Source organism: Eretmochelys imbricata, chromosome 4 (genome assembly GCF_965152235.1).
Source record: "Eretmochelys imbricata isolate rEreImb1 chromosome 4, rEreImb1.hap1, whole genome shotgun sequence".
In the NCBI taxonomy this organism is placed as follows: domain Eukaryota; kingdom Metazoa; phylum Chordata; order Testudines; family Cheloniidae; genus Eretmochelys; species Eretmochelys imbricata.
The window spans coordinates 121,035,346-121,056,540 of record NC_135575.1 but is presented as its reverse complement, the minus strand read 5'-3'; the positions used below and the strand labels follow the sequence as shown (position 1 = coordinate 121,056,540).

The following is a 21,195-nucleotide window of genomic DNA, read 5'->3' as shown; positions in this document are numbered from 1 at the left end:
AAGTACAGTACCCACTGCATCGCACTCCAGAGGAGAAGGTTGGATATGATCCCTGGACATACACAAATCTTTAGCCGTCCCGGCTCCTCCTGGGACCTTCCCTTCCCCCTCCCCATCTCTGCTGATGTATTTTTTCATTTTACTCTCTCCTTCAGTTGTTGTCTTTTAATAAAAGAATTGTGTTGGTTTGAAAGCAATCTTTATTCTATTAAGTGAAAGCAAAAGGAGCACTGCAAAGCAACATGCAATTATGTTAAACTCCCTTCTTGCATCATGTGCACCAATCACCTCCTAGCATTACAAGCACTGCAATCCGAGCATAGCAACAAATATTAGTGGCTGTCAGCTTCAAACTGCTGCCTCAAGGCATCCCTGATCCTTATGGCCCTGCGCAGTGCCCCTCTAATAGCCCTGGTCTCTGAGTCTGGCTGTTCAAACTCAGCCTCCAGGCACTGAACCTCTGTGGTCCAGCCCTGAGTGAAGCTTTCACCTTTCCCTCCACAAATATTATGGAGCATACAACACGCAGCTATAAGCATAGGAATATTGTCATTGGCCAGATCCAGCTCCCCATACAGGCATTGCCAATAGGCTTTTAAATGGCCAAATGCACACTCAACGGGCATTCTGCACTTGCTCAGCCTGTTGTTGAACAGCTCCTTGCTGCTGTCAAGTTGCCCCACGTATGGCTTCATAAGCCATGGCATTAAGGGGTAGGCAGGGACTCCAAGGATCACAGTGGGCATTTCAACTTCCCCTACGGTGGTCTTCTGGTCCACGAAGAAAGTCCCTGTTTGCAGCTTCCTGAACAGGCCAGCGTTCCGAAAGATGTGTTCATCATGCACCTTTCCGGACCAGCCTGTGTTAAGGTCTGTGAAACGCCCACAGTGATCCACAAGCGCTTCGAGAACCATTGAGAAATACCCCTTGCAATTAATGTACTCATTAGCTACATGGTCTGGTCCCAGAATTGGAATGTGCGTGCCATCTATTGCCCCTCCACAGTTAGGGAAGCCATTTGTGCAAAGCCATCTACAATATCATGCACGTTGCCCAGAGTCACCGTCTTTCGGAGCAGTATGTGATTAATGGCCTGCACACTTTCATCAACACGAGTCCAATGGTGGACTTTCCCACTCCAAACTGGTTAGCGATGGATCAGTAGCAGTCTGGAATAGCCAGCTTCCACAGTGCAATTGCCACATGCTTCTCCAACTATAGGGAAGCTCTCATTTTCGTGTCCTTGCACCGCAGGGCTGGGGTGAGCTCATCAAAGAGTCTCATGAATCTGGCTTTCTTCATGCAAAAGTTCTGCAGCCATGGCTCATCATCCCAGATGTGCAGGATGATGTGATCCCACCACTCAGTGTTTGTTTCCTGAGTCCAAAAGCAGTGTTCCACTGTGGTCAGCACCTCTGTGAATGCCATAAGCAATCTCATGTCGTAGCTAGTACGTGTGGTGAGATCAATGTCGCACTCCTCTTGCCCTTGTAGTTTAAGGAATAACTCCCCTGCCACTCGTGATGTGTTAGTCAGAGTGAGCAGCATACTGGTCAGCAGTTCGGGATCCATTTCTGCAGCCCGAAGAGGCAGGGCGCACAGTACACAAACCATTGAAAGATGGCACCAAATGCGGATGGAAGCACAGGGATTGCTGGGATGTGAAGCAATGCATCATGGGGCATTGGGACAGGAGCCAGGATGCTGCGCGACTCCATCCGCCTTCCCACAAGTCTTAGCGGCAGAAGAGAAAGAGGTGCTCTGTGGGATAGCTGTCCAGAGTGCACCGCTCTGAATACTACTGCAAGTGCTGCAAGTGTGAACACGCTATTGCGCAGGCAGCTGACAGTGTGAACACACAACAGCAGTTTCCCTTCAGCACTCTGGGAGGCGCTGTAACTGCTGGCACTGTAACTTTGCCAGGGTAGACCTGCCCTAAATCAAAGACTAGTCAAATTCAGCAATCTGCTTCAGCTCATTATGCAGATAGACCTATGCCATGAAGTTTGAATAAATATTCATATCCAAAATTCACCAAAGTTTGGAAGTGATTGGAGCTGGGGTTCTGGTTCTGGACAATTCTTCTTAATGATATAGATTGCTTCAAATGCAACAATGAAACAACTTATTAGGATACAACTTGACAAGGACACGGCTTTTAAATAACGTTACAATTTTTTAGAGGGGAGGGATAGCTCAGTGGTGTGAGTATTGGCCTGCTTAAACCCAGGGTTATGAGTTCAATCCTTGAGGGGCCATTTAGGGCTCTGGGGCAAAAATTGGGGATTGGTCCTGCTTTGAGCAGAGGGTTGGACAAGATGGCCTCCTGAGGTCCCTTCCAACCCTGATATTCTAAGAACTTAGAGAACAAAGAATTCTTCAGTTCCAGATAAACATTCTACTTTCAGGTTGAATAAATGGACACAAATCAGATGTCAAGAATTATAACATTCATAAACCAGTCGGAGAACACTTCAATCTCTCTGGTCACGCGATTACAGACATGAAAGTTGTGATATTACAACAAAAAAACTTCAAATCCAGACTCCAGCGAGAAACTGTTGAATTGGAATTCATTTGCAAATTCAATACAATTAATTTAGGCTTGAATAGAGACTGGGAGTGGCTAAGTCATTATGCAAGGTAACCTATTTCCCCTTGTTTTTTCCTACCCCCCCCCCCCCCCCCGACGTTCTTGTTAAACCCTGGATTTGTGCTGGAAATGGCCCACCTTGATTATCATACACATTGTAAGGAGAGTGGTCACTTTAGATAAGCTATTACGAGCAAGAGAGTGGGTTTGTGTGTGTGGTGAGGGGGTGGTGAGAAAACCTGGATTTGTGCTGGAAATGGCCCAACTTGATTATCATACACATTGTAAGGAGAGTGATCACTTTAGATAAGCTATTACCAGCAGGAGAGTGGGGTGGGAGGAGGTATTTTTTCATGCTTTGTGTGTATATAAAAAGATCTTCTACACTTTCCACAGTACACATCCGATGAAGGGAGCTGTACCTCACGAAAGCTTATGCTCAAATAAATTGGTCAGTCTCTAAGGTGCCACAAGTACTCCTTTTCTTTTTTCATTCTACTTTCAGTTACACTGCATATTATGCATGGGTATAACTCTATTGTCATCAGAGGAGTATGTGTAGAATGTGGTCTATAATCTCTTACAATCTGCCTTTTTTAATGCTCCTCTTCACAGTGCTTTAGCCTCACTGTTCACTGCTCTCTCAGCCCCACCACATCACAGCTCTCAAGACAAGATAGGAAACCAGTTGCTCTGCTCTTTACCCAGAGGCGATCTTCTCATTTGGCCTGAAGAGTGTAGCCACTCTTTCCACTTCCTTTCTTGCTCAATATCAGCTGGTTGGTTTTAATCAGTATTTTCATGAAACTATAAAGAACAAAAGTTTACCTAATGTAGTACAGGGGATAAACTGTCAACCCGAGAAGATACTACCTAATCTAATTAAAGCTAATGGCATTTAAAAAGTGCCTGTCACTACACTATCTAAACCAGGGGTGGGCAAACTTTTTGCCACATCTGGGTATGGAAATTGTATGGCGAGTCATGAATGCTCACAAAATTGGGGATTGGGGTGCAGGGGTGGTGATGAGGGCTCCGGCTGGGGGGTGTGAGCTCTGGGGTGGGGCTGGGGATGAGGGGTTGGAGGTGCAGGAGGGTGCTCCAGGCTGGGACTGAGGGGTTCAGGGGGATGGCTCAGGGGTGCAAGTTCTGGGCAGTGCTTACCTCAAGGTGCTCCTGGAAGCAGCGGCATGTTCCCTCTCTGGCTCCTACACAGAGGCGCGGCCAGGCAGCTCTGCTCCCTGCCCTGTCCACAGGCACTGCTCCTGCAGCTCCCATAGGCTTTTGCTTTCAATAGCCAATAGGAGCTGTGGGGGTGAGCTTGGGGTGGGGGCAGCGTGCAGACCCCCTTGGCTGCCCCTGAACGTAGGAGCCAGAGGTGGGACATGCTGCTGCTTCCAGGAGCCGCGCAGAGCCATGGCACATGCAGAGAGGGGCAAGCCCTTAACCCTGCTCCCTGGCTGGAGCTCGAGGGCTGGATTAAAACATCTGAAGGGCCGGATGTGGTCCCCGGATAGTAGTTTGCCCACACCTAATCTAAACACTTTCCCTTTTCTGCTGCATAGAGTCCATAAAGGAGACACATTCATTGTGTCTGTTTCCAGAACCAAAGAAGAGAAAAGGACACAATAGTTGTGTATGGGATTTTCATGAGCTGAAGCCACACAGTGAAGTATGGCTGGTGGGTCTAGACAACATGCTGCGGGTCTAACTGATCACCATATTTGGTGGTTGGGAAGGAATTTCCCTCCAGGTCAGCTTGGCAGAGATTCTGGCGGGGGTGTAGGGGGGGATTTCACCTTCCTCTGCAGCATGGACTCGGGTCTCTTGCTGGTTTAAACTAGAGTAAATAGTGGATTCTCTGTAACTTGACTTTTTAAAATCATGATTTGAGGGTTTCATTAACTCAGACAGAGGTTAGGGGCCTATTATAGGAGTGGGTGGGTGAGGTTCTTTGAGATGTGCATCTGACTAGATGATCATGATGGGCCCTTCTGGTCTTAAAGTCAATGAGTTTCATAGCAGATAAACACAACAGCTCACACTCCTCTTCCTTGTTTTCAAGGCCTTCCATTGCTCAATCCCACTTTCATACCTTTGACCTCACTTCCTGATGTGCCAATGATGCCAAATGTGCAATTATGCCCCCTTATTTCTTGTCCCATTCCAGACTCATGCCTTTGTCCATGCTGGGTCACCTGTGCGGAGTTTAAAACAACCAAACAACACTAATTTAAGGGAGCCCTCAAGATGTGCCTGTAGGTTACTGAGTAACCAAAGACCAAATCCAGAACCCACTGAAGTCAATGACTGACTTTCCAAGTCCCTTGGTGAGCTTATCAATGTAACCTTTGCTTTTCTCTCCGTTCCCCCGGTTTTTGTTTGTTTACGACTAAGGCCTTGTCTATCTTAGGGGTTTTTGCACCCATACAGCCACACTGACGTAGTGCAAACCCCTAACAGAGACACACTTCTCCAATGTAAAGAGTGCCTTGTACGTGGGCAGTTTACCCACTTTCCAGTTCTTCATAGAACGCTCACAGCCTATGCAGTGACAATTCAGGCTCCCTACTCTGCCCCAGGGACGTGTCTCACCCACCCCTCACTGCTTTTATTTATTCTGTAGCGTTTCTGCTGAAGCAGCCAAAAAGGGGTGCCAACGAAGATGTGCATAGGGGACTTAGACCACTAATTTTTTTATTTATTTTTTTTACACAAGTCACAGAATATCCATTGTATAAACGCCACCTTTTAGATTGGCATTGACCCCCATGGCATGCAGAGGAGAATCTTATTCCTTTTATGACTCATGTCCGCTTCCTCAGGAAACCTCAGCTCTCAGTAATAGTATATCTGTGAGATTTGCACTGAAACTGTTAGCTTGCTGCACAGTCTTCTGTTGATTGCAGAAATAAATGCAGGGGCATTTGTCTTTTCTTTGCAAAACCAAGCTGGTACGTGTTCACTGAACGAAGGTTCAGGTTGGAGTCTGAAGTAAAGCCCTGCAAATCTGGGGGTATCCACTTTATATCCGTTGACCATTCTTGCGAATAGCAGCTCGGATGCCAGATACAAATTTTGTATCCGCGCAGGGCTCTGGAGCTGTAGCACAGACTCACCAAAGCAGGTGGAGGGACCCAGGCTCCCCAGGCGCTCTGCGACCCAGCTCCAGCTCCGGCTCCGGCCAGGAGGGCGGGCCTAGGAGTCCAGCCCAGCTATGATAAGAGCTAGGCAGGCAGCTGTGGGGAGCTGCAGTGGACCCTCCACCTGCCCTTGCCAGGGGAGCCCAAGCAGTCCCCAGCCCATGTCCCTACCCTCCAGACCCCCCCGCCCAGGGCAGGTGGAGGGTCCATGCCGCGGTTTCTCACAGCTGCCCACCCAGCTCTTATGGTGGCTGGGCGGAGGCTTCGAGGCACCACCCCCTCACCCCTGCTGGAGCCAGGTCGGGGAGAGCCGCGCGGGCAGTTGGGACCTGGAGCAGAGTCACGGACCCTCCACCTGCCCTTGACCAGGCGGGAAGCCTGGGGGGCAGGGATATGGCTGGGGGCTGCTCTCAACTCCCCTCCCCCAGTGGGCAGGTGGAGGATCTGCCGTGGCTCCCCTGACTGCCCAGGCTCCCCGGCTGAGCTCCACGCTTGCCTGGTGGGGGGTTGGAGGGAAGGAGAGAGAAAGGGGAAGGAGGCCGCCCCTGTGAAAAGTGGATGGGTGTCCCCCCGCCCCCATTCCAGCACCAGTGGTCAATGCTGTGCGGTGACCTGTGGAGCTGTTTAGAGCCCTGAAAATCCACAGATATCTGCAGATATTCACATTGGCAGATGTGGACATCTGCAGACAACTTTTGCACATCGGATGCAGATACTGAAGTTCATTTTACAAATAGTAACTCATATGCAGCCACTGCCCTGCTGGGCTGCCTGTATGAAATGCACATAAACAAATGAAACCTTACTAGGCCAAATTCAGAGCTGACATTAGTGGGCTCAACTTTTACTGAAGTCAATTGAGTAGCACTCACTTACTCCAGGCCCCTGTGTTTAAAACTATCATTTGTAGATACAAATTTTATATCCGCGCAGGGCTCTGGAGCTGTAGCACAGACTCACCAAAGCAGGTGGAGGGACCAATAAACAACTCTGCTCAGCTACAAAGCCAAGGAAATAATCATTGCCACGTCCTATCTGCCAACAAAGTCCATTGGAGTATGGAGCCATGTCATAAATATAAAGGGAAGGGTAAACACCTTTAAAATCCCTCCTGGCCAGAGGAAAAACCCTTTCACCTGTAAAGGGTTAAGAAGCTAGGATAACCTCGCTGGCACCTGACCACAACGACCAATGAGGAGACAAGATACTTTCAAAGCTGGAGGGGGGGAAAAAAACAAAGGGTCTGTCTCTGTCTGGGTGATGCTTTTGCCAGGGACAGAACAGGAATGGAGTCTTAGAACTTAGTAAGTAATCTAGCTAGATATGCGTTAGATTATGATTTCTTTCAATGGCTGAGGAATTAAGCTGTGCTGAAAGGAATGGATATTCCTGTCTTTGTGTCTTTTTGTAACTTAAGGTTTTGCCTAGAGGGATTCTTTATGTTTTGAATCTAATTACCCTGTAAGGTACTTACCATCCTGATTTTACAGAGGTGATTATTTTTACTTCTATTAAAACTCTTCTTTTCAGCAACTGAATACTTTTTCATTGTTCTTAAGATCCAAGGGTTTGGGTCTGTGGTCACCTATGCAAATTGGTGAGGATTTTTACCAAACCTTCCCCAGGAAGTGGGGTGCAAGGGTTGGGAGGATTTTGGGGGGAAAGACATTTCCAAACAACTCTTTCCCAGAAACCCGGTTAGACATTGTATGGCACTGTCATAATGTAGACATTAATGGCAGCGAAAGTCCAAGGGCAAAGGGTAAAATAGTTTGTGACCTTGGGGAAGTTTTAACCTAAGCTGGTAAAAGTAAGCTAAGGAGGTTTTCATGCAGGTCCCCACATCTGTACCCTAGAGTTCAGAGTGGGGAAGGAACCTTGACAAGCCAGAATACAGTGGAGTCAGCCAATATCCCTTAAATTGGTTTATGGTGGATTTTTAAGGTTTTTAACACTTAATTTACTTGTTAATTTATTTCTCATCCTGGTTAGTGGGGACATTCAGCACATACTGGTGAAGTAAAATAGATCTGAAGCTCTTTACTTTGCAGTTCACTTTTCACAGGCGATTGCTACGAGGCTTAATGAATTTCTTAAATCTTTAAAGACTTCCCCCCCCCCCCCGCCTCTTGCTGTTATCAGCCAAGGGCACAGATGGGTACGTAGAGTCATATCAGCTTCTTTGTTTCTCAATGACCGGTCCACGGACCAGTGCCGTTGCTGATCCCTGAGATCTCCCTGACACAGGTTAGTAATGCAGGAAGCCTGTCTCTGGTATCAAAAAGGTTGAGAAACAGTGGTCTATAGTACCAGTCACCCCTGCCAATGCACCCAAACACTACAGAAGAAGGAAAATCTGTTTCACACCTTCCTTCCACAAATGCCTTTGGAGAAAGGCCCCCCAGTGCTCATGTAGCTTTGGGTGAGGGGAGGGAGAACCCGCCTCCCCATGGAGGGTAAAAGATTTTTAAAAATTAGGAAAACAAATTTAAATGTGAGCCAAGGAGTACTGAAATCTGCAGTACTTAATTGCTGTGGCCAGTGCACCAACCCTCAGCAACAGCATCCTGTGGGTCCCATGACATCATAGCTGCCTTATTGTTTAATAAGGTTTGCACCTATGTGCAGAGAGGCGCTTTGAATCTAAAATCAAACCTTTTGAAATGTGGCTCTGGATACACCCTGCTCAGGAGGAAAGAGGCCAAAATGGTGGCTGAAATAAAATCTTCATAGGTTCTCTTGAAGTTTGAAATGTTTTACTATTAGGCATATGGGTTTGAATGATCACCAAATGTCCAGGGAACTGTCTGATCAGCCAGTGTTAATATCATTCTGGGTGCCAGAATAAGACATGAGATTTACTATAGCGTTCTGTCTGTTTTAAAACAAGTCCATAGCGAACATGGCAGCAGTGGGAAAAATAAATCAACAAGCAAAATAAGCAGATGTGTGATTGTCGTGAGAAGTCCTCGACAGGGATTGCAAAGTCTTGTCTCATATAAGAACCCACAAGAGAAATGCAGCACATGTGTGAAATACTTCCTGACTGAGTAGGGCACAGGCAAAGGGTGTGAGCTCTGAAAATAAATCAGCTGGCTTCTAGCCAGTCAGCTCATGGATAAAAATAGGTCAGGACAACTGGGTGTAACCTTTAAGAGCCAGAACACAGAAATGCTGGTCATATACTGTAATACAGGCAGCTATTAGCAAGGGCAGATCCAGAAATCCTTACTGGGGAGGCCATCATGTAATTTAATACAGTACTTACTAATAATGTCCAGCAAAAACATGATTCACAGACATGCTTCTGACCTGCGGCTCAGAGCATGTGCCTTCGTTCTTAAGTATGTAGCCACATCTCCTCTTTGGCTTTCCTGGCTACAGTGCATCTCCTTGAAGTATTTTAAATGCAGGCCTAACCATTAGCAGATGGGAAAAACAGATTTGTTGCTAACCACTTATTACCTACCTCTGTTGCATTATTGGGAGCTTCTTGGATCAAGCGCTAAGACTTGCTATTAAAGTTACCTTCAGCTTTACCAATTGTATAAGTCTCCTAAATTCCTGTCCATCCATGGACTGAGCCTGATATAAAACTTTCCTGAGACCTTATGACTTCCAGACTACTGACACACTCACCCTGACTAGGCCAACAGGCATTTTCAACGATGATACTTCTCAAATACCGGTCAGGACATTTCAGCCCTGGAACTGCAGATCTGTGAGCAATGTAATTTCATTTTACCCCTTCCCCTTTGTAAGGTATTGGTGCTCTTGCGCTCTCTCTCTCTCTCCCTCTGTGAGTGAGAGAGAGATTGATCATGGAAAGAATAAGAGACCTACCGTTACTAGCAGCTAAGGGAAATATATTTTAGCTCAACTGGTAGTGAACTGAAAAGGAGTACTTGTGGCACTTACAGAGACTAACAAATTAATTTTGTTAGTTTTTGGAGCTCATGAAATGTCAGATTTCTATTTCTAGCTCCCCAAATCTGTGTGATTTATGTAGCCAGTGTGTGTGTCATCAGCAATACACAGATGTGTTAAAATGTTCCTCCTTGCTCCCTTCTCTCCTCCTGCAACCTATGTACAATTTCCAGTGGATTCTGCAGCATGACATTGTAAATATAGAGCTTCCAATAATCAGTTTTCCACAGCAAAGTAACAGTTACTTCAAACACTGAAAGAACACTGGAGAACAAAAAATAAATATAAAATAATGAGCAAAGAAAACAAAAACAGTGGCCTTTCCACTCATAGGACAAGCCCACAGAAATCTGTCCCACTCTGAAGCATCACCAGTCACAAAGATGCTTCATAGCACTTTTATGAGGGCTTTATCCTGCAGGGGAGGGAACAAGCCTGTAATAATTAATATCATGATGAGAGACACTGAGGCTTGTGGTTTAAATTATTTAAATTTAACAAAAAGATAAGAGAAATAACTAAGAAAATCGGATTTTATTTACATATGAGTTAAATACAGATAGATTTAGATTTACTGATAGACAGAGAGATGCTCTGTTGCCAATTGACACTCTGTCTCTCACTCTACACATACAGAAACACACAGGAAATACTTGGAAACCATTCCATTTTCATTGAAAAGATACTGAATAACATTTAAAGTGTCAGAGTTGTTTCTGGGCAGTTTGGAAAAGCCAGTCTGTGTTTGCTGGCACCCTCCAAACCGTCTGAATCAGCTCTCTCTTACATAATGATGAAGTCTACTTACCTGTGCCCATTGTTGGGAAAATAATCCACTGGCCACCTTAGCACAGAATGAATCTTAACAGCAGACAAAAAAGACTGCTACACAAACACACTGACGTTTCAGCTACTCTCTTTTTTTTTCAATAAGCCTAAAATACTAGCCGCTGCATTTGTTTGCTGTTATGTTATCCCCCTACTGTTACTCACACCTTCTTGTCAACTGTCTGAAATGGGCCATCTTGATTATCACTACAAAAGTTTTTTTCTCCTGCTAATAGCTCATCTTAATTAATTAGCTTCTTAGAGTTGGTATGGCAACTTCCACCTTTTCATGTTCTCTGTATTTATATATATCTTCCTACTATATGTTCCATTCTATGCATCTGATGAAGTGGGCTGTAGCCCACGAAAGCTTATGCTCAGATAAATTTGTTAGTCTCTAAGGTGCCAAAAGTATTCCTCGTTCTTTTTGTGGATACAGACTAACACGGCTGCTACTCTGAAACCTTTACTCAGAAAGGCTCTAGCTATCTTCTTTAATGCATTAACTGTCATATTCTATATTCATACTGTCCTGCATACTAACTCATGCTAAGATAGGGTAATGAAATCTCATGCTTCAGTGCATCTGGTGATCCCCTCAGTGGTCAGGAAGGATTTCATCCTATGCACAGTATTGCTCAACTGTCTGGGTGATTATCAGTGTGGGTTTTTTCTCCATCTTCCTCTAAACCATCATGTAGTGTCCATTGCCTGAAGCAACACTTTTAATGGTTCGATGGTATTCAATTTGGCAAATGCTCACAGTATGATTGCGCATTGTTATGTTTACTCCTGCACACTGGGAAGTGGGAACTGGGGGGAAGAGAAGCCACTGCATGACAATAAACCCCCAGGTAAATAGTGAGATATCAAACTTTTAAAACAGCAACAACAAAAGACTCCGGGAATTTTGCATGAAAGTCAATAACAAAAATACTTTTCTCCATTATTTTGAACCAACCTTACTTCTCGTACCATACTCGCTTCACTTTCACAATGGTGTTCCAGGGACAGCAAACAGACTTCACTGCATTTCAGTTGCACACTGGGAGATCAAGAAGCAAATTACGCTATTGTACTCAGTGGCTTGCCAGTTTTATCTCTCTGTCTCATTAATTACATGAACTTTCAAATCTGGAATGTCAAAGTGGACGGAGGGTCCTTGCTGTTTTCCTCACATCTTCTAGATTTCCCAGCTGCTGCAGTTAGTCATGAGATTTACTAATCTTCTGCGCATTTGATGCAAAAGCGACACAGTGTTTGTTCTCCTGCTCTTTATCTTCATCTTGCTTCATTGCAAAATAATCAAGGGACTCATAAAGTGTGGAAATAGCCTTGAAAACCAAAGAAAACTCCCATCAAATTGACTTATACTATTCAAGTGTGTTTTAAGCTGAATAATTATCTAACACATCACCTAGAATAGGACCCAAGGAACCTGATTTGACCCATCTCAAAAGTCACAGAGTTCTACATTTAGAAATAAGCCCAAGCCACAATACTTGGATTCAAATGCAAAGTTTTCCCCATCTTTGGAACCAGGGGTTTCATTTATCCCATTATAGGAAGGGGCCAGATGCAAAGTTCTCATTTGGATCTAAATCCCACAAAATTTGCAGTGGTTGATCCTGACTTTAGTTCAGGTCCATTCCTATTTAAATAGCACCAGAACTGGGCTGGGTTTTCTACCACCATGACCTTTCAAGCCCCGTAATGTCCCCACTATACATGGGTTTATGTACAAAACCATAGTGCTATTTCCTTTAGCTGCTATTTTCGATGTAATCTATCTAGCGTCCAATTGCTGTGCTACCTAGGAGCTATTCGGAGTCATACAAAATGACCAATTTTCATTTCATGAGTATTTGTGGGTAAAATCTTTGTGGTCTTTAGATGAGATCTGCAGCAAAATCCTGGGGAGACCTAAACATCTCCCTGAAAACCCACACACATGTGCATGCACAGAGCACAAGATTCTGTTATGCCTGGGGTGTTTACCACAGAATCATCTCGTGAACTCTCCCAAAATCCTTAGCCTTGTGCAGTACACAATAGTGTGATAATGGACATCAAGAATTGGATGTTTTTTAATTTGTCCTCACAATAAGTGTTTTGAGGAAAGTATTATCATCCCCATTTTTACAGAAGGGAAACTGAGGCCCAGATAGATGAAGTGGCTTGCAGTAGGAAATCTGTGACAGAGTCAATAATATGACCCAAGCCTGGATTCCCAGCCCTGTTCTTCAGCCACATGATCACCCTTTCTCCCCAAGAGGTAGAAAACAACGACAACTGCCTTGATACCTAAACAAGTAGAAACTGTGGTGCTCATAGTTACGTGGCATCCACTTTGTGAGAACATAAATTAGAGATGGCAGATAGATTTGCACAGGATATAAGATGTGGATTCAGATATGAATAAACTTAGGTTGCAGCAGCATGACACTCGCTGTCTCCAGAAAAGGTACCTAATGCAACCCAGGCAAAAAATAGCAAAAGCTCATTTAAAGCAAGCAAAAAACTTTCTAAACAATTGCTGCAAACTTTTGTGACACTTGTCATCTGATCCAACTAATAACAAGGTAGTCTTGGAAATGAAAGATCACAATTCATATTAAAATGATCATATCTGTATTAGAATGTAAAAGGTACATGACAAGAGGTGACTGTGGCTAACAGCCATTTAGTTATAAAATAACAACAACAACAATAGATCTTTCATAATTATATTCACACATCTTCTGGATGACTCTCGTTGTCCATGCAAGTCCATTGCAGCTAATGGCTATCAGTGAATTGATTGCTTTGCACCCCAGCTTTGATGCTTGCCTTCTCATTCTCAACACAATTTTTCTCATGTCCTCATCAAATATTAACAAGTAACAGAGCTATCCACCATAATAAGAGGTCTATTTTTATATTTTAAATGAAATTAATAGATTTTTAAAAAAATATTTTGACTGAGGTAATATCTTTTACTGGGCCAACAGAAGTTGGTTCAGTGAAAATTCAGCCACCTTGTCTCACAAATATACTGGGATCAAGATGGCTACAACAACAGTGCAAAAATTATTTTGATATTTCCTGTAAAATTACAAAATACACTCTTTAATCATCGAATCACAGAACTGGAAGGGACCTCGAGAGGTCAGGAAGGGACCCAGGGTGAATCAATGCATTCTGGTGAAGAAGCTCTCAATTATATATTTTTCCAAAAAATTACTCTTGTCCTGACCATTTGTGCCCTCCATGGCAATTACCAGTGGATTTTCAGGAGTGGTAACAACAACACTAATGTGAGACTGAGTATGAGGTGAGAAGCCAAGAACTTCTGTGTTTTAATATCAGCAGCTCTGTCTATAACCACCTCTGTGGCCTTTGGCACTTTACCTAACCACTCTGGGCTTCATTTAGTGTAAGCCTGTGAAACTCCTACTGATTTCAATGGGAACTGTGTCTGCTAGGGTTGAATTTGGTCCTCTGTCTCTCAATATCCTGATCCGTTAACCTAGATATTGTGAGAATTTATTATTTAAGGTTAAAACAGTGGTTTGATGATGTCAGGGGCTATATTTAAGGGCTAACCACCCCACACCCGCCCCTGTTATCCTGCTACAGCTAGTGTGCTTAGGGTTAGGTGAATAACTTCCAAACAAATGGAAATCAGACACAGCTATGAATTTTTATGATGCCATGGACACCTTTACTGCTGATGGCAGTACAAAGACCCATAAAGATGCCTTAACCGGCTTCATGGGGTCTCCCCAGAACAGGGGAATCTGGAGGCAGGTGTAACTGGTTCTATGCCACCCCCAATGTAGGGATGTCCTAGGCGCAGCCAGGGAAAAGGGGCATGGCTGAGCGCTACTGCATTCCAGTGATCTCCAGATGCTGGAATGGTACCTTGAGCTGAACCAGGACCAAAGGGAGGAGCAGAGAGACAGTGTAAAGCCAACTTTCCCAGTCCCTAGCTACATTGCAGTGTTGCTCCAGCACCAGTGAGACGCTGAACCTCTTGAGTACAATATGGTATAGCCTCCTTACTCCTCTTGCTTACTTAATATATACATACGTGTGTTCTGTGCTTTCCCCACAATGTAAAGTACACTGAAGCTGCTAACCATGGCTGCAGTAGCAATAGGGGACAATGCTGAGGCATGCTATAGCATTTCAGGGGGAAGAGTATGATACGGCCTTCCCAACATGCAGAGTTTTAAATAAAATTAAGCAAGTTTGCTTTGCTCTTATTGACAATGCATTTCATTTTATTTCACGGCTTTACATTGTGCAGTAGGATACTGTACTGTACTAAATAACAGCAACTTCCTGTTCTTCTGTTAAATTCTGTCTGCTCAATTGAACCTCCGTGAGAACCTCACTTCGGAGCCCACTTGTAGGCTGACCCATGCTGTAAATCGCTTACCCATTCTGATGAGTTTGATGAAGAAGAATTTATCTCATCTGCTTCATTTCTCTCATTTCCTTCCTCCAGTTCGGTAACCTGAAGTGTCTGTTCCTCATGGGTCCTTCTCTCTGGCACTGAAGGTGGATGGAACACATTTATGTGACATAAATACAAAGCAGAGCCATTATTTTGTTTATTATACATTTCAGGAGTCAAACATCAATGCTTTGTGAGGGTAGATTGATGGGGACTGATCTTTCATTGGTCTCCATGGCATCCAAAGGGGAGTGTAGACCTACTGTGTCCTAGTGAAGGGTGCCCAGACACCAAACTTCTGCAGTCCCTTTTATACACCATACAGCTCACCTTTGCAGGGTCCATGTGTGACAGCACGGTCCCTTTTATACACCATACAGCTCACCTTTGCAGGTCCATGTGTGGCAGCACATTGTAGAGACACATTTACTCTTTCCAGGACTGTGAGTAATCCAAGCAAGGGAGGGTGCATAGTGATTGCAGGTGCATAAGAAGGGTCCATGCAAACACACATGGAGCATGCCTCATAATAAATGCCTGGAATGCCCCACCTACCGCTCATTGCTTGTAGTACCCATGAAGAGCCAGGATTGGCGGCACAATAGTTGTACCATGCAATTCCCCTCCTAGTGCTGCTTTTTTAGGTGCACACATACTCTGAGACCAGCATTTGCTGGTAGGGACTATATGGAAAAATGCAGGGCCACTTACCAGTGTTTTTTGAGTTCTGCTGCTTTTTGTAATGGAGATAGAAACAGCCCCCTGATATTAGGAAAGGAAAGATGGCCAGAATTGCCATAAAGTGATAGTTTTCCATTGATCCAGCTTCTGCAATCAAACATTTCAAATCAAGTTACTTATTACTTAAAAGCACAATATATAAGACCATGTTAGGTTTTTAGATATACGTGTGTCCTACTGCCTCAATGGCTAGGTTCAATCCTAGTAAATATTAGATCCCACAAACACTTAAACATGTGTGTGATTTTGCTCATTTGAATAATCCCTTCAATAGGACAACTCATGTAAACAAAGTTACACACATGCTTAAGTGTTTGCAGGTTTGGGCCCTAAAATAAAAATGATTAATGTTTTGCAATTATACAATAAAATAATAAAATATTGCAGGTCTGTAGCATTTTTATCCTGTTTAAATCATTTGATGCCCATTGCAATGCTTGCCATAAGTGAATCAAAAATGCCTAATATTTTATCTCCTAATCTTGCTTGTTTTTATAAATTAATAAAACATAATAAATGATAAAAACTCTACCACTGGGATGAGCTCATGACTAAACTGAGTAACGGTGTGACTTAGTGATGCAACCATTGCCTTTCCTCACTCCATCCCTCTCCCTAGCGTTTCTCATCCTCATTCACTGCCTCACATCTAAATTATAGACTGTAAGCTCTTCCAGGCTTCACAGTGTCGTTCTAGGTCTTCTGTGAAGCACCCAGAAGACCTGAGGGTGCTATAAATAATAATTTCATGAATCCTCTCAGCAATCATGTGATGTCAGTAAACGAGCATTTGACAGCTGAGGAAACTAAAGCAGAGAGGTTAAGTGAATTGCCCAAGGCAACAGAAGGAGTTAGTGTCAGAGTCAGAATAAGGACATGGGTGCTCCTAATGCCCTGTTTTTTTTTGTCAGATCATTGGCTTTATAACCCTTAAGGGAGAAAAAAAGTAAGTAACACATTTCTGACTAAAAAATCTTCAGGGAGACAAATGAAGTGGCATCTCTATAGAACAATTCATGTCAATTGCTTGTTTACCTTGCTCTTCAATAATCAGAGTTGTTCCATTTCCCAGCCCTTTTTTCATGAAAGGTATTTCGGTAATTATCTCACAGAAGTAAGTTCCAGTGTCATTTCTTTTCACAACTTCGATCTTTAACACTGTCTTATCCTTGTGTGTGGCATTGGCTGTGTAGTAAAGTGTTGTTGATAGCTCTCTGCTGGTGCCCTCTTTAAAGGTGAGATGTTGTATTTTCCAGACTACTCTAAACCGCTCGACCATCTCATCGTTTTTCCAGGAACAGGTAATTTCAGCTGACATTCCAATGGATACCTTAATTTCTGATGGTGTCTGGCTGACTGTTAATTCATTGGTACCATTTGCTATTGACAAAAAACAAATAACTTTAAGTTTAGCGCAGGCATAATAAAACAGCACAATAATAATTTATGGCATTATGGAGCCTATTTTATGACAACACCCTCACTTTTTAAAAGTTAGTTACTCCTGTTTTCCCCTAAATAATTACAAACACCTTAGTGTGGCCTTAGAACACCTCAATGCCAACTGGCAAAGAGTTCACTGTTTTGTAACAGCAACCCTTGACAGGCCTGACAAACTCACAACACCCAACACGCTGCTGTCATGGTAACCAAAGCCAAAAAGGGTCAAGTGAGGTATCTAAAAAACCTTATTTTTGCAAGATGTAGGTATGGATGATATTTAAGGACTCGTGAATAGGTAATGAAAATATGTTTCTGAGTCTGTATCCCAGGCAGGGTTCACAAACAGGTTGTGTCAGACAAGGAGATATATCCTCACCTGTTTGCCTTGGTTCACATGTAAAATAAGCATTGTAAGCCAACATAGTAAAAGACCATTTGTATAGGACAACAAGATGAGGCTGTGAAGACAATGTGGTGTCAGCACCCTAGGGAATAAACCACGGGCGGTCAGCCTGACTCTGGGGACCAACCGAAGAACTTTAGGGATGTAAGAAGGCAAAAGGACAGTGCTTTTAGTATTCATGCAAGGTGGATCTGAGCCCTGTGGTTGATGACTCTGGGAGATTGCTCTAGGTGAGAAATACTTTAGACAAGGATTTTAGCCTGTAGAAGTTAAGTTTAGACTCTAAGAAGGGTGTTATACTTTTTGTTTTATATGTAACCATTTGGTTTCCATTTGTTATCCTTAGTCACTATCTCTTAAATTTCAGCTTTTGATAATAAAGGTATGATTGTTTTCACCATAACTATATGTTGGTGCTGTGATGTTATATTGGAGCTGACCTCTGTTGAACCAAAGATGTCTCATTCTGAGTGTGCCAGTGACAGGGTCTGGATAGGACAGGAGGTGTTTTCACAGGGGCTAGGGTGCATCTATTGTTAACCTGCCAGGCAAAGTAAGGACTGGCCGAGCCCAGAGGAAATTGGTTAGGAGATTAACAGACTGATGGTGTCAGGGTGCTGACACCCAGTAAAGCAGCAGCAGCACCAGCTGAGGCAGGGAGGTAACAAAGTGGCTCACGGTCCTGGGCACCCCAAGAAGGATAACACTTTGATCATATTGAAACTAACTGTCCCTTTGAATGGTGACAGGTTTCAGAGTAGTAGCCGTGTTAGTCTGTATCAGCAAAAACAACGAGGAGTACTTGTGGCACCTTAGAGACAAACAAATTTATGTGGGCATAAGCTTTCGTGGGCTAAAACCCACTTCATCAGATGCTTGGAGTGGAAAATACAATAGGCAGGTAGTAGTAATGAGGCCAACGTAATCAGGGTGGCCCATTTCAAACAGCTGACAAGAAGGTGTGGGTAACAGTAGGGGGACATTAGTTTTTTTTCACCATACTAATTTCCCCCTACTTTACTCACACCTTCTTGTCAACTGTTTGAAATGGGCCACCCTGATTACATTGGCATCATTACTACTACAAAAGTGATTTTTCCTCCCTTGGTATTCTACTGTTGAGAATAGCCCACTTCCACTTTAATTGAAATGTCTCATTAGCACTGACCCCACGACTTGGTAAGGCAACTCCCATCTTTTCATGTACTGTCTATATATACCTGCCTATTGTATTTTCCACTCCAAGCATCTGATGAAGTGGGTTTTAGCCCACGAAAGCTTATGCCCAAATAAATTTGTTAGTTTCTAAGGTGCCACAAGTCCTCCTCGTTGTTTTTAGTCCTTTGAAGTTTACCTCCATTGCTGCTAAAGGCGCAGTAATGGACCATTTCCCGAGTTTCATGCTCAATTTTCACTGAATTCTTAGGCCCTATAAACCCTATACAGCCAAATCCCAAGTGAGGACACCAGGATTTGGCTCTATATCTCATAATCTTAAAGACATTGGTCAAGTTTTATAAGAGCTGTGCAATCCCTTTTGAAAGCGTCAGCCTGGTTTTTCTTCTTCTTTTGAACTGAAGAAGCTTTCTTCCCACAGAGAAGTTATAAGAAATCTTTCTCCTCCTTTTTTTTCACAACGTGGCTCACACGAGCTATTTATTTAATCCACCTTGATCATTTATAGTCCTACCGTGAAGGATCCAATTCCAATCCTACCGAAATCAATGGCAACATTCCCATTTTTAATACAGTAACAGCAGTATCAGCCCCAAAAGTTGCAAAGTTCACTTGAAATTTTATTAAGATTTAAGAGCACACCCACAAGAAAACATTGATTTTTTTCCTCCCTTCCTACTTTACAATATATTCTTTTTCAGAAAAAGCAGCTCTTGCCTTTATTATTATTTAAAACTTGTGCATCGTATCATTGGTTTGAATGGCACTTTAAATGCTGGGTAAAAATGCAGTATCCACCTGAAAGATATTAGAACTGAAATGCAGAATGACCAAGATAGAACATATTGCTGAATAAACATCAGAAAAAAGGGGGAGGGGGAAAGGAAGGGAAGAATATTTAAATAGTAAGATTACTGGGTTGCTAAAGTGGCATGGTATATATCATATTAATTTCAAGGTTTTTGAGCTAATTCATTTTAGGTTTTTTTTAATATTATTTTTATTGTATTAGACACGTTTCCTGCATCCCCGCCTTATTGGTTTCCTCCCTCTTTGTTAAAAACACATCAGAAAACATCTTTTTTTCTCTTATCTAAATATCTTAATTTCTCTTTTCTTCTGCTTTACTATTTAGTGCTATTACTATAATATTTAACGCTGTTCAGCTTTTTGCAATACAGTTTGTATGAAAGCTGTGATACAAAAACCCAACTGTATTGTATTTCACTAGCTATTTGTTCGCGAAGAAAGTCTTCACAATATTTTAAATTTTACACTAAGAGTTAATCTTGATGAAGAACTTACTATAAAGGTCTAATTTTAAATAAAGGAAATTGATAATTTTTAACTTGGTGACATCATTTTGGAATTAGTACAATGTAATTTTTTAATCTTTGGATTTCTTCTAAGACAAACATTTTTGGGCTAATGCTCTTTGAGCAACTTCTTCTAATCGCATGGTATTTTGCCAATGGTAGCTTGGATTCAGCACAAACAATAATTTTGCCTTCTGCACTACAAAAACCTGAGTAATGTTCTCCCAAACATGCACACATGGAAATCTATGTGAAGGGCTTGCACAGCAGCTACATATGTTTTAATTGATCTATACATATTTGGGGCATTAGCTTTTAGGTTTTTAAAACCAAACTGATTTTTTTGATTAACCCTAGAGAATTACAGATATACCAACTGCACCAAATCCCAACCCCCTCAAAACTTCAAAGAACTTACCTAAGTAGCCAAAGCACTCTGTCAAAAGGATAAATTTCAGGATAATTGTGGTCATCACTCAGGATTATTATAGCTCTCATCAGTGCCTCTCAATTGAAAGTCAGTAAGACAAGGAGTGAGAAAGAACGTGTCAGATGTGAAGTTTAACTTCCTGTTCCCTCTGCTGTAGTTACTTCATAACATCTGAAAGCAAACAACTTTATTCTAACACATCTCTTGAATTACAATGACATTCTTCTCTTTCAAAACCCAGCCCAATCTGTCTGAATTGCTGAACATTGTTTTTTAAATTAAGCCGAACCGCTTGCCCCTTAATAATGAACATTATCAGTCCTTGTTTTCTTCCTAGAGTATGAACACAGCCCTGAGTTTCCCCGCATATAAGTGTCCCATTTTCAAGTCAGTTTCTTGACTGTCACTCGTTTGGAAGCACTTGATAAAGATGAATTTCCCTCAGCTGCTTCGTCCCTCTCCTAGCACACTTCATCCATTTCATTAACCTTATGAATCTGTTTTTTCTAAAGAATTCTGTCTGAATCTGAGGATGAGATGAACATGCATATGACTGACACTAACCATTCCCATTACTTTATCTACTACATATTCCAATGGCATCATACCGAACCAGTGCAGCTCCGCTGACAATAGCAACGGTGGACAGCGAGTATAAACAAAGAACAGTTTGTTTAAGAAAGAATTAAGCAAAGTAAGCTGTCATGGGATAAGAGGGAAGATCCTTTTACAGACTGGTAACTGGTTAAAAGAT

General features: G+C 42.8%; 1 protein-coding gene across 1 annotated transcript; it reads right to left on the bottom strand.

The window, feature by feature from the left end:
* Window positions 1–10,202: 10,202 nt before the first annotated feature.
* Window positions 10,203–20,728, bottom strand: LOC144263691 (uncharacterized). The gene is made up of 5 exons (XM_077814652.1): window positions 20,430–20,728; window positions 16,709–17,053; window positions 15,644–15,760; window positions 14,915–15,030; window positions 10,203–11,825 (listed from the first exon to the last, which is right to left on the bottom strand). The coding sequence occupies exons 1-5, from the start codon at window positions 20,482–20,484 to the stop codon at window positions 11,697–11,699; spliced, it is 762 nt and encodes a 253-aa protein (XP_077670778.1). The 5' UTR covers window positions 20,485–20,728; the 3' UTR covers window positions 10,203–11,696.
* Window positions 20,729–21,195: the final 467 nt, after the last annotated feature.

Excerpts from the sequence above, each read along its gene's own strand:
- LOC144263691 (XM_077814652.1), bottom strand. The coding sequence starts at position 20,484 with ATGACCACAATTATCCTGAAATTTATCCTTTTGACAGAGTGCTTTGGC. Across the intron at positions 17,054-20,429 it reads AGAGTGCTTTGGCTACTTAG|CAAATGGTACCAATGAATTA; the intron begins GTAAGTTCTTTG and ends TTTTGTCAATAG. Across the intron at positions 15,031-15,643 it reads GCAGAACTCAAAAAACACTG|TGCCAGAGAGAAGGACCCAT; the intron begins GTAAGTGGCCCT and ends ATCCACCTTCAG.